This window comes from Salmo salar, unplaced genomic scaffold, assembly GCF_905237065.1.
Source record: "Salmo salar unplaced genomic scaffold, Ssal_v3.1, whole genome shotgun sequence".
NCBI lineage: Eukaryota > Metazoa > Chordata > Actinopteri > Salmoniformes > Salmonidae > Salmo > Salmo salar.
In genome coordinates this window covers 5620-16981 of record NW_025550527.1, presented here as the reverse complement: position 1 = coordinate 16981, position 11362 = coordinate 5620, and the positions used below count along the sequence as shown (strand labels likewise).

Here is an 11362-nt window from a genome sequence, read left to right as displayed (position 1 = left end):
TGTGTGTGTGTGTGTTCTCACCCTGGTACTGCAGAGGTGTGTGTGTGTGTGTGTGTGTGTGTGTGTGTGTGTGTGTGTGTGTGTGTGTGTGTGTGTGTGTGTGTGTGTGTGTTTCTCACCCTGGTACTGTAGAGGTGTGTGTGTGTGTGTGTGTGTGTGTGTGTGTGTGTGTGTGTGTGTGTGTGTGTGTGTGTGTGTGTGTGTGTGTGTGTGTGTGTGTGTGTTCTCACCCTGGTACTGCAGAGGAATGTCTATCTTGGGTCCGATGACGTAGTGTCCTTCTTCCAGAGAGAGAGCGGTGATTGTTGTCCACTGACGACACGAGTGGAGCAACACCATATCGTCCTCACACAGACCCTCGACGCTCTCCCCTGAAGACGCACAAGTACACACGTTAAACACCACACATCATTCCCTAATTACCGAGCTCTTAATTCAGATACTGTTTACTGATTGAGAGAGAGCTTGTTACGGGACTGATTGATTCATTGAGAGCTTGTTACGGGACTGATTGATTCATTGAGAGCTTGTTACGGGACTGATTGATTCATTGAGAGCTTGTTACGGGACTGATTGATTCATTGAGAGCTTGTTACGGGACTGATTGATTCATTGAGAGCTTGTTACGGGACTGATTGATTCATTGAGAGCTTGTTACGGGACTGATTGATTCATTGAGAGTTTGTTCGCGGACTGATTCATTGAGAGCTTGTTACGGGACTGATTGATTCATTGAGAGTTTGTAAACGGATTGATTCATTGAGAGCTTGTTAACGGATTGATTCATTGAGAGCTTGTTCGCGGATTGATTCATTGAGAGCTTGTTAACGGATTGATTCATTGAGAGCTTGTAAACGGATTGATTCATTGAGAACTTGTTAACGGATTGATTCATTGAGAGCTTGTTAACGGATTGATTCATTGAGAGCTTGTTAACGGATTGATTCATTGAGAGCTTGTTTACTGATTGATTCATTGAGAGCTTGTTTACTGATTGAGAGTTTGTTAACGGACTGATTCATTGAGAGCTTGTTAAAGGACTGATTCATTGAGAGCTTGTTAACTGATTGATTCATTGAGAGCTTGTTAACTGATTGATTCATTGAGAGCTTGTTTACTGATTGAGAGTTTGTTAACGGACTGATTCATTGAGAGCTTGTTAAAGGACTGATTCATTGAGAGCTTGTTTACTGATTGAGAGTTTGTTAACGGACTGATTCATTGAGAGCTTGTTACGGGATTGATTCATTGAGAGCTTGTTACGGGACTGATTCATTGAGAGCTTGTTAACGGACTGATTCATTGAGAGCTTGTTACGGGACTGATTCATTGAGAGCTTGTTACGGGATTGATTCATTGAGAGCTTGTTACGGGACTGATTCATTCAGAGCTTGTTACGGGATTGATTCATTGAGAGCTTGTTACGGGACTGATTCATTGAGAGCTTGTTACGGGATTGATTCATTGAGAGTTTGTTAACGGACTGATTCATTGAGAGCTTGTTAACGGATTGATTCATTGAGAGCTTGTTAACGGATTGATTCATTGAGAGTTTGTTAACGGATTGATTCATTGAGAGTTTGTTAACGGATTGATTCATTGAGAGTTTGTTAACTGATTGATTAATTAACAGATTGGCTTCCTGTTTTTCTCTTTATAACCTTTATATTATATGTTTTCTTTGTTTGAGGTGTGGCTGCCCAGGGGAAGGTACAGGTGAGAGGTGTGGCTGCCCAGGGGAAGGTACAGGTGAGAGGTGTGGCTGCCCAGGGGAAGGTACAGGTGAGAGGTGTGGCTGCCCAGGGGAAGGTCCAGGGAGAGGTGTGGCTGCCCAGGGGAAGGTACAGGTGAGAGGTGTGGCTGCCCAGGGGAAGGTACAGGGGAGAGGTGTGGCTGCCCAGGGGAAGGTACAGGTGAGAGGTGTGGCTGCCCAGGGGAAGGTACAGGTGAGAGGTGTGGCTGCCCAGGGGAAGGTACAGGTGAGAGGTGTGGCTGCCCAGGGGAAGGTACAGGTGAGAGGTGTGGCTGCCCAGGGGAAGGTACAGGGGAGAGGTGTGGCTGCCCAGGGGAAGGTACAGGTGAGAGGTGTGGCTGCCCAGGGGAAGGTCCAGGGGAGAGGTGTGGCTGCCCAGGGGAAGGTACAGGTGAGAGGTGTGGCTGCCCAGGGGAAGGTACAGGTGAGAGGTGTGGCTGCCCAGGGGAAGGTACAGGTGAGAGGTGTGGCTGCCCAGGGGAAGGTACAGGTGAGAGGTGTGGCTGCCCAGGGGAAGGTACAGGTGAGAGGTGTGGCGGCCCAGGGGAAGGTACAGGTGAGAGGTGTGGCTGCCCAGGGGAAGGTACAGGTGAGAGGTGTGGCTGCCCAGGGGAAGGTACAGGTGAGAGGTGTGGCTGCCCAGGGGAAGGTACAGGGGAGAGGTGTGGCTGCCCAGGGGAAGGTACAGGTGAGAGGTGTGGCTGCCCAGGGGAAGGTCCAGGGGAGAGGTGTGGCTGCCCAGGGGAAGGTACAGGTGAGAGGTGTGGCTGCCCAGGGGAAGGTCCAGGGGAGAGGTGTGGCTGCCCAGGGGAAGGTACAGGTGAGAGGTGTGGCTGCCCAGGGGAAGGTCCAGGGGAGAGGTGTGGCTGCCCAGGGGAAGGTACAGGTGAGAGGTGTGGCTGCCCAGGGGAAGGTACAGGTGAGAGGTGTGGCTGCCCAGGGGAAGGTACAGGTGAGAGGTGTGGCTGCCCAGGGGAAGGTACAGGTGAGAGGTGTGGCTGCCCAGGGGAAGGTACAGGTGAGAGGTATGGCTGCCCAGGGGAAGGTACAGGTGAGAGGTGTGGCTGCCCAGGGGAAGGTACAGGTGAGAGGTGTGGCTGCCCAGGGGAAGGTACAGGTGAGAGGTGTGGCTGCCCAGGGAAGGTACAGGTGAGAGGTGTGGCTGCCCAGGGAAGGTACAGGGGAGAGGTGTGGCTGCCCAGGGGAAGGTACAGGTGAGAGGTGTGGCTGCCCAGGGGAAGGTACAGGGGAGAGGTGTGGCTGCCCAGGGGAAGGTACAGGTGAGAGGTGTGGCTGCCCAGGGGAAGGTACAGGGGAGAGGTGTGGCTGCCCAGGGGAAGGTACAGGTGAGAGGTGTGGCTGCCCAGGGGAAGGTACAGGGGAGAGGTGTGGCTGCCCAGGGGAAGGTACAGGTGAGAGGTGTGGCTGCCCAGGGGAAGGTACAGGGGAGAGGTGTGGCTGCCCAGGGGAAGGTACAGGTGAGAGGTGTGGCTGCCCAGGGGAAGGTACAGGGGAGAGGTGTGGCTGCCCAGGGGAAGGTACAGGTGAGAGGTGTGGCTGCCCAGGGGAAGGTACAGGTGAGAGGTCATATGTAAACCTAGTGGGGTGTAGTCAGATCTATGTAAACCTAAGGGGGTGTAGTCAGATCTATGTAAACCTAGTGGGGGGGTAGTCAGATCTATGTAAACCTAGTGGGGTGTAGTCAGATCTATGTAAACCTAGTGGGGGGGTAGTCAGATCTATGTAAACCTAAGGGGGTGTAGTCAGATCTATGTAAACCTAGTGGGGGGTAGTCAGATCTATGTAAACCTAGTGGGGTGTAGTCAGATCTATGTAAACCTAGTGGGGGGGTAGTCAGATCTATGTAAACCTAGTGGGGTGTAGTCAGATCTATGTAAACCTAGTGGGGGGTAGTCAGATCTATGTAAACCTAGTGGGGGGGGTAGTCAGATCTATGTAAACCTAGTGGGGGGGTAGTCAGATCTATGTAAACCTAGTGGGGTGTAGTCAGATCTATGTAAACCTAGTGGGGTGTAGTCAGATCTATGTAAACCTAGTGGGGGTGTAGTCAGATCTATGTAAACCTAGTGGGGGGGTAGTCAGATCTATGTAAACCAAGGGGGTGTAGTCAGATCTATGTAAACCTAGTGGGGGTGTAGTCAGATCTATGTAAACCTAGGGGGTGTAGTCAGATCTATGTAAACCTAAGGGGGTGTAGTCAGATCTATGTAAACCTAGGGGGTGTAGTCAGATCTATGTAAACCTAGGGGTGTGTAGTCAGATCTATGTAAACCTAGGGTGTGTAGTCAGATCTATGTAAACCTAGTGGGGGGTGTAGTCAGATCTATGTAAACCTAGGGGTGTGTAGTCAGATCTATGTAAACCTAGTGGGGGGTGTAGTCAGATCTATGTAAACCAAGGGGGGTAGTCAGATCTATGTAAACCTAGTGGGGGTGTAGTCAGATCTATGGTACCTAGGGGGCTGTAGTCAGATCTATGGTACCTAGGGAGGGTGTAGTCAGATCTATGGTCCATGGGGGGTGTAGTCAGATCTATGGTACCTAGGAGGGTGTAGTCAGATCTATGGTCCATGGGGGGTGTAGTCAGATCTATGGTCCATGGGGGTGTAGTCAGATCTATGGTCCATGGGGGTGTAGTCAGATCTATGGTACCTAGGGGGTGTAGTCAGATCTATGGTCCATAGGGGGGTGTAGTCAGATCTATGGTCCATGGGGGGTGTAGTCAGATCTATGGTCCATGGGGGTGTAGTCAGATATATGGTCCATGGGGGTGTAGTCAGATCTATGGTCCATGGGGGGTGTAGTCAGATCTATGGTCCATGGGGGGTGTAGTCAGATCTATGGTCCATGGGGGTGTAGTCAGATCTATGGTACCTTGGGGGTGTAGTCAGATCTATGGTCCATGGGGGTGTAGTCAGATCTATGGTACCTTGGGGGTGTAGTCAGATCTATGGTCCATGGGGGTGTAGTCAGATCTATGGTACGTTGGGGGTGTAGTCAGATCTATGGTACCTAGGGGGTGTAGTCAGATCTATGGTCCATGGGGGGTGTAGTCAGATCTATGGTCCATGGGGGGTGTAGTCAGATCTATGGTCCATGGGGGGATGTAGTCAGATCTATGGTCCATGGGGGTGTAGTCAGATCTATGGTACCTTGGGGTGTGTAGTCAGATCTATGGTCCATGGGGGTGTAGTCAGATCTATGGTCAATGGGGGGGTGTAGTCAGATATATGGTACCTTGGGGGTGTAGTCAGATATATTGGTCCATGGGGGGGTGTAGTCAGATCTATGGTACCTTGGGGGGTGTAGTCAGATCTATGGTCCATGGGGGTGTAGTCAGATCTATGGTCCATGGGGGGGTGTAGTCAGATCTATGGTCCATGGGGGGGTGTAGTCAGATATATGGTCCATGGGGGTGTAGTCAGATCTATGGTACCTAGGGGTGTAGTCAGATCTATGGTCCATGGGGGCTGTAGTCAGATATATGGTACCTAGGAGGGTGTAGTCAGATATATGGTCCATGGGGGGTGTAGTCAGATCTATGGTCCATGGGGGTGTAGTCAGATCTATGGTCCATGGGGGTGTAGTCAGATCTATGGTCCATGGGGGGTGTAGTCAGATCTATGGTCCATGGGGGGTGTAGTCAGATCTATGGTCCATGGGGGGTGTAGTCAGATCTATGGTACCTTGGGGGGTGTAGTCAGATATATGGTCCATGGGGGGTGTAGTCAGATCTATGGTCCATGGGGGGGCTGTAGTCAGATCTATGGTCCATGGGGGCTGTAGTCAGATCTATGGTCCATGGGGGGTGTAGTCAGATCTATGGTCCATGGGGGGTGTAGTCAGATCTATGGTCCATGGGGGTGTAGTCAGATCTATGGTCCATGGGGGTGTAGTCAGATCTATGGTACCTAGGGGGTGTAGTCAGATATATGGTCCATGGGGGCTGTAGTCAGATATATGGTACCTAGGAGGGTGTAGTCAGATATATGGTCCATGGGGGGGCTGTAGTCAGATCTATGGTCCATGGGGGGCTGTAGTCAGATCTATGGTCCATGGGGGGCTGTAGTCAGATCTATGGTCCATGGGGGGTGTAGTCAGATCTATGGTCCATGGGGGGTGTAGTCAGATCTATGGTCCATGGGGGGTGTAGTCAGATCTATGGTCCATGGGGGCTGTAGTCAGATCTATGGTCCATGGGGGTGTAGTCAGATCTATGGTCCGTGGGGGGTGTAGTCAGATCTATGGTCCATGGGGGGTGTAGTCAGATCTATGGTCCATGGGGGTGTAGTCAGATCTATGGTCCATGGGGGGCTGTAGTCAGATATATGGTCCATGGGGGGGTGTAGTCAGATCTATGGTCCATGGGGGCTGTAGTCAGATCTATGGTCCATGGGGGGTGTAGTCAGATCTATGGTCCATGGGGGCTGTTGTCAGATATATGGTCCATGGGGGGCTGTAGTCAGATCTATGGTCCATGGGGGGCTGTAGTCAGATCTATGGTCCATGGGGGTGTAGTCAGATCTATGCTCCATGGGGGGTGTAGTCAGATCTATGGTACCTAGGGGGTGTAGTCAGATCTATGGTCCATGGGGGGCTGTAGTCAGATATATGGTACCTAGGAGGGTGTAGTCAGATATATGGTCCATGGGGGGTGTAGTCAGATCTATGGTCCATGGGGGTGTAGTCAGATCTATGGTCCATGGGGGTGTAGTCAGATCTATGGTCCATGGGGGTGTAGTCAGATCTATGGTCCATGGGGGTGTAGTCAGATCTATGGTCCATGGGGGGTGTAGTCAGATCTATGGTACCTTGGGGGGTGTAGTCAGATATTGGTCCATGGGGGTGTAGTCAGATCTATGGTCCATGGGGGGGGCTGTAGTCAGATCTATGGTCCATGGGGGGCTGTAGTCAGATCTATGGTCCATGGGGGGTGTAGTCAGATCTATGGTCCATGGGGGGTGTAGTCAGATCTATGGTCCATGGGGGGTGTAGTCAGATCTATGGTCCATGGGGGTGTAGTCAGATCTATGGTACCTAGGGGGTGTAGTCAGATATATGGTCCATGGGGGCTGTAGTCAGATATATGGTACCTAGGAGGGTGTAGTCAGATATATGGTCCATGGGGGGTGTAGTCAGATCTATGGTCCATGGGGGGCTGTAGTCAGATCTATGGTCCATGGGGGGCTGTAGTCAGATCTATGGTCCATGGGGGGCTGTAGTCAGATCTATGGTCCATGGGGGGTGTAGTCAGATCTATGGTCCATGGGGGTGTAGTCAGATCTATGGTCCATGGGGGTGTAGTCAGATCTATGGTCCATGGGGGGCTGTAGTCAGATCTATGGTCCATGGGGGGTGTAGTCAGATCTATGGTCCCTGGGGGGGTGTAGTCAGATCTATGGTCCATGGGGGGTGTAGTCAGATCTATGGTCCATGGGGGGTGTAGTCAGATCTATGGTCCATGGGGGCTGTAGTCAGATATATGGTCCATGGGGGTGTAGTCAGATCTATGGTCCATGGGGGCTGTAGTCAGATCTATGGTCCATGGGGGTGTAGTCAGATCTATGGTCCATGGGGGGCTGTTGTCAGATATATGGTCCATGGGGGGCTGTAGTCAGATCTATGGTCCATGGGGGCTGTAGTCAGATCTATGGTCCATGGGGGTGTAGTCAGATCTATGCTCCATGGGGGGTGTAGTCAGATCTATGGTACCTAGGGGGTGTAGTCAGATATATGGTCCATGGGGGCTGTAGTCAGATATATGGTCCATGGGGGTGTAGTCAGATCTATGGTACCTAGGGGGTGTAGTCAGATATATGGTCCATGGGGGGCTGTAGTCAGATCTATGGTACCTGGGTTAGCTAGGGGGGGTGTAGTCAGATATATGGTCCATGGGGGGGGCTGTAGTCAGATCTATGGTCCATGGGGGCTGTAGTCAGATCTATGGTCCATGGGGGGCTGTAGTCAGATCTATGGTCCATGGGGGTGTAGTCAGATCTATGGTCCATGGGGGTGTAGTCAGATCTATGGTCCATGGGGGGTGTAGTCAGATCTATGGTCCATGGGGGTGTAGTCAGATCTATGGTCCATGGGGGGTGTAGTCAGATCTATGGTACCTAGGGGGTGTAGTCAGATATATGGTCCATGGGGGCTGTAGTCAGATATATGGTACCTAGGAGGGTGTAGTCAGATATATGGTCCATGGGGGGTGTAGTCAGATCTATGGTCCATGGGGGCTGTAGTCAGATCTATGGTCCATGGGGGGGCTGTAGTCAGATCTATGGTCCATGGGGGGGCTGTAGTCAGATCTATGGTCCATGGGGGGTGTAGTCAGATCTATGGTCCATGGGGGTGTAGTCAGATCTATGGTCCATGGGGGGTGTAGTCAGATCTATGGTCCATGGGGGCTGTAGTCAGATCTATGGTCCATGGGGGGTGTAGTCAGATCTATGGTCCGTGGGGGGTGTAGTCAGATCTATGGTCCATGGGGGGTGTAGTCAGATCTATGGTCCATGGGGGTGTAGTCAGATCTATGGTCCATGGGGGGCTGTAGTCAGATATATGGTCCATGGGGGGTGTAGTCAGATCTATGGTCCATGGGGGCTGTAGTCAGATCTATGGTCCATGGGGGGCTGTAGTCAGATCTATGGTCCATGGGGGGCTGTCTAGTCAGATCTATGGTCCATGGGGGGCTGTAGTCAGATCTATGGTCCATGGGGGGGTGTAGTCAGATCTATGCTCCATGGGGGGTGTAGTCAGATCTATGGTACCTAGGGGTGTAGTCAGATATATGGTCCATGGGGGCTGTAGTCAGATACGGTACTATGGTACCTAGGGGGTGTAGTCAGATATATGGTCCATGGGGGGCTGTAGTCAGATCTATGGTACCTAGGGGGTGTAGTCAGATATATGGTCCATGGGGGGTGTAGTCAGATCTATGGTCCATGGGGGGCTGTAGTCAGATCTATGGTCCATGGGGGGCTGTAGTCAGATCTATGGTCCATGGGGGCTGTAGTCAGATCTATGGTCCATGGGGGGTGTAGTCAGATCTATGGTCCATGGGGGTGTAGTCAGATCTATGGTCCATGGGGGTGTAGTCAGATCTATGGTCCATGGGGGGCTGTAGTCAGATCTATGGTCCATGGGGGTGTAGTCAGATCTATGGTCCGTGGGGGGGTGTAGTCAGATCTATGGTCCATGGGGGTGTAGTCAGATCTATGGTCCATGGGGGTGTAGTCAGATCTATGGTCCATGGGGGGCTGTAGTCAGATATATGGTCCATGGGGGGTGTAGTCAGATCTATGGTCCATGGGGGCTGTAGTCAGATCTATGGTCCATGGGGGTGTAGTCAGATCTATGGTCCATGGGGGCTGTAGTCAGATATATGGTCCATGGGGGGGCTGTAGTCAGATCTATGGTCCATGGGGCTGTAGTCAGATCTATGGTCCATGGGGGCTGTAGTCAGATATATGGTCCATGGGGGGCTGTAGTCAGATCTATGGTCCATGGGGGTGTAGTCAGATCTATGGTCCATGGGGGCTGTAGTCAGATCTATGGTCCATGGGGGGTGTAGTCAGATCTATGGTCCATGGGGGTGTAGTCAGATCTATGGTCCGTGGGGGGTGTAGTCAGATCTATGGTCCGTGGGGGGTGTAGTCAGATCTATGGTCCGTGGGGGTGTAGTCAGATCTATGGTCCATGGGGGTGTAGTCAGATCTATGGTCCATGGGGGGTGTAGTCAGATCTATGGTCCATGGGGGGCTGTAGTCAGATCTATGGTCCATGGGGGTGTAGTCAGATCTATGGTCCGTGGGGGGTGTAGTCAGATCTATGGTCCATGGGGGTGTAGTCAGATCTATGGTCCATGGGGGTGTAGTCAGATCTATGGTCCATGGGGGCTGTAGTCAGATATATGGTCCATGGGGGTGTAGTCAGATCTATGGTCCATGGGGGCTGTAGTCAGATCTATGGTCCATGGGGGTGTAGTCAGATCTATGGTCCATGGGGGCTGTAGTCAGATATATGGTCCATGGGGGGGGCTGTAGTCAGATCTATGGTCCATGGGGGGTGTAGTCAGATCTATGGTCCATGGGGGGTGTAGTCAGATCTATGGTCCATGGGGGGTGTAGTCAGATCTATGGTCCATGGGGGGTGTAGTCAGATCTATGGTCCATGGGGGGTGTAGTCAGATCTATGGTCCGTGGGGGGGTGTAGTCAGATCTATGGTCCATGGGGGTGTCATCATAGCGAGGTGGGGACGGTTTCTGTCCAGTGTGAAATGCCTCGAACCTGGTGGTCGGTTTCCTTGCGCCGCTCGTTAGTATTCAGAACACTCACAGGCAGATTACACAATTTACATATGAAAAGCAGAGCAGGACTTTAGCAACACAACAGACACTTTGTGGTGGTTTGGCCAAACTGTTAAATAACTGACTTGCTACCCGCGATGGGTTAATTTGAAGCTGCTGCAACAAGTCATCTTTATTACAGACCGAGTCGTCTACATACCAGTAGACCTGCAAGTCATCTTTATTACAGACCGAGTCGTCTACATACCAGTAGACCTGCAAGTCATCTTTATTACAGACCGAGTCGTCTACATACCAGTAGACCTGCCCAAACGTTTACAAACTATTTTCATCCAGTGCTGATTCTTCTTCAGTGTCCAGTTCCCGTTCCAAACTCTCCGAATTCAATCATTATTATTATTCTCCACAAGGATAATACTGTTTATAGAGCCAGTTTAGTGTTTAAGGAAGGAATATTGTGTTAAGATAGAGAAGATGGTGTAGCAGGCTAAGAGAAGGATGGATAGAGGGAGGATAGAGGAGTCAGTGAGGTGTGTCCTCGAAGGTCTTACCAGGCGCCAGGCGGACCAGACAGGGCAGACGGACCTTACTGACCACAGCATCTAACGGTACCGACACAGAGCTCCAAGACACCTCCGACAGGCTGGTCCAAAGCTTCTCCATCATATCTCATACTGACACTACGTCATGACACCCCACACTGGGATGGTGCAGCTCTCTGCTCAGTCTCACAATTTTTTTGGAGAGAGAGAGAGAGACAGAAAGTTGAATTGAGAGAAAGTGTACGGAAGGTGTGGGCTGGGGGAAACTAGGGAGCTCTGTTCCTGTTCTTCTTGTGGACATCTACTCCTCCTCCCCCCATCTCTCTCTCTAAGCGTCACTCCCTCCCCCTCGAACAGCCAATCACTGACTCCGGCAGATCCTCCAGGCCGGCTGTTTACTGAATGAGCTCCTCCGGGAGAAGTGACAGGCTGAAACAGACTGCCTCGCGAGGAAGCGGTCTGAAACCAGTGATATCAACCCTGGTTCCTATTATACACCTTAATGAATACTTAGAAATTATACAGTATGTGAGCTAAACAAAAATTACATTTTTCTTCAAGTTGAATTTTTCAAGATTGCTAATTGTCCTGTCCCCTATTACAACAAAAAAAAATACTTAAATACAGGTAATTTTCTCCTTGAAACATTTTATTGAAAAACTGTAGAATTCCATTCATTCCTATGGAGGACTGCTCCTACTGGGGAGAGACAATATGGCCGACCGGTGGCTAAAAAAG

General features: G+C 51.2%; 1 protein-coding gene across 1 annotated transcript; it reads right to left on the bottom strand.

Moving 5' to 3' along the window:
* Positions 1-230: 230 nt before the first annotated feature.
* On the bottom strand, positions 231-11080 carry LOC123739520 (GRB2-associated and regulator of MAPK protein 2-like; the record flags this gene model as incomplete). The annotated part of the gene is made up of 2 exons (XM_045713851.1): positions 10634-11080; positions 231-371 (listed from the first exon to the last, which is right to left on the bottom strand). Coding segments are annotated over exons 1-2 (256 nt in total), but the record flags the coding sequence as incomplete, so codon positions are not given.
* Between the last annotated feature and the right edge of the window lie 282 nt (positions 11081-11362).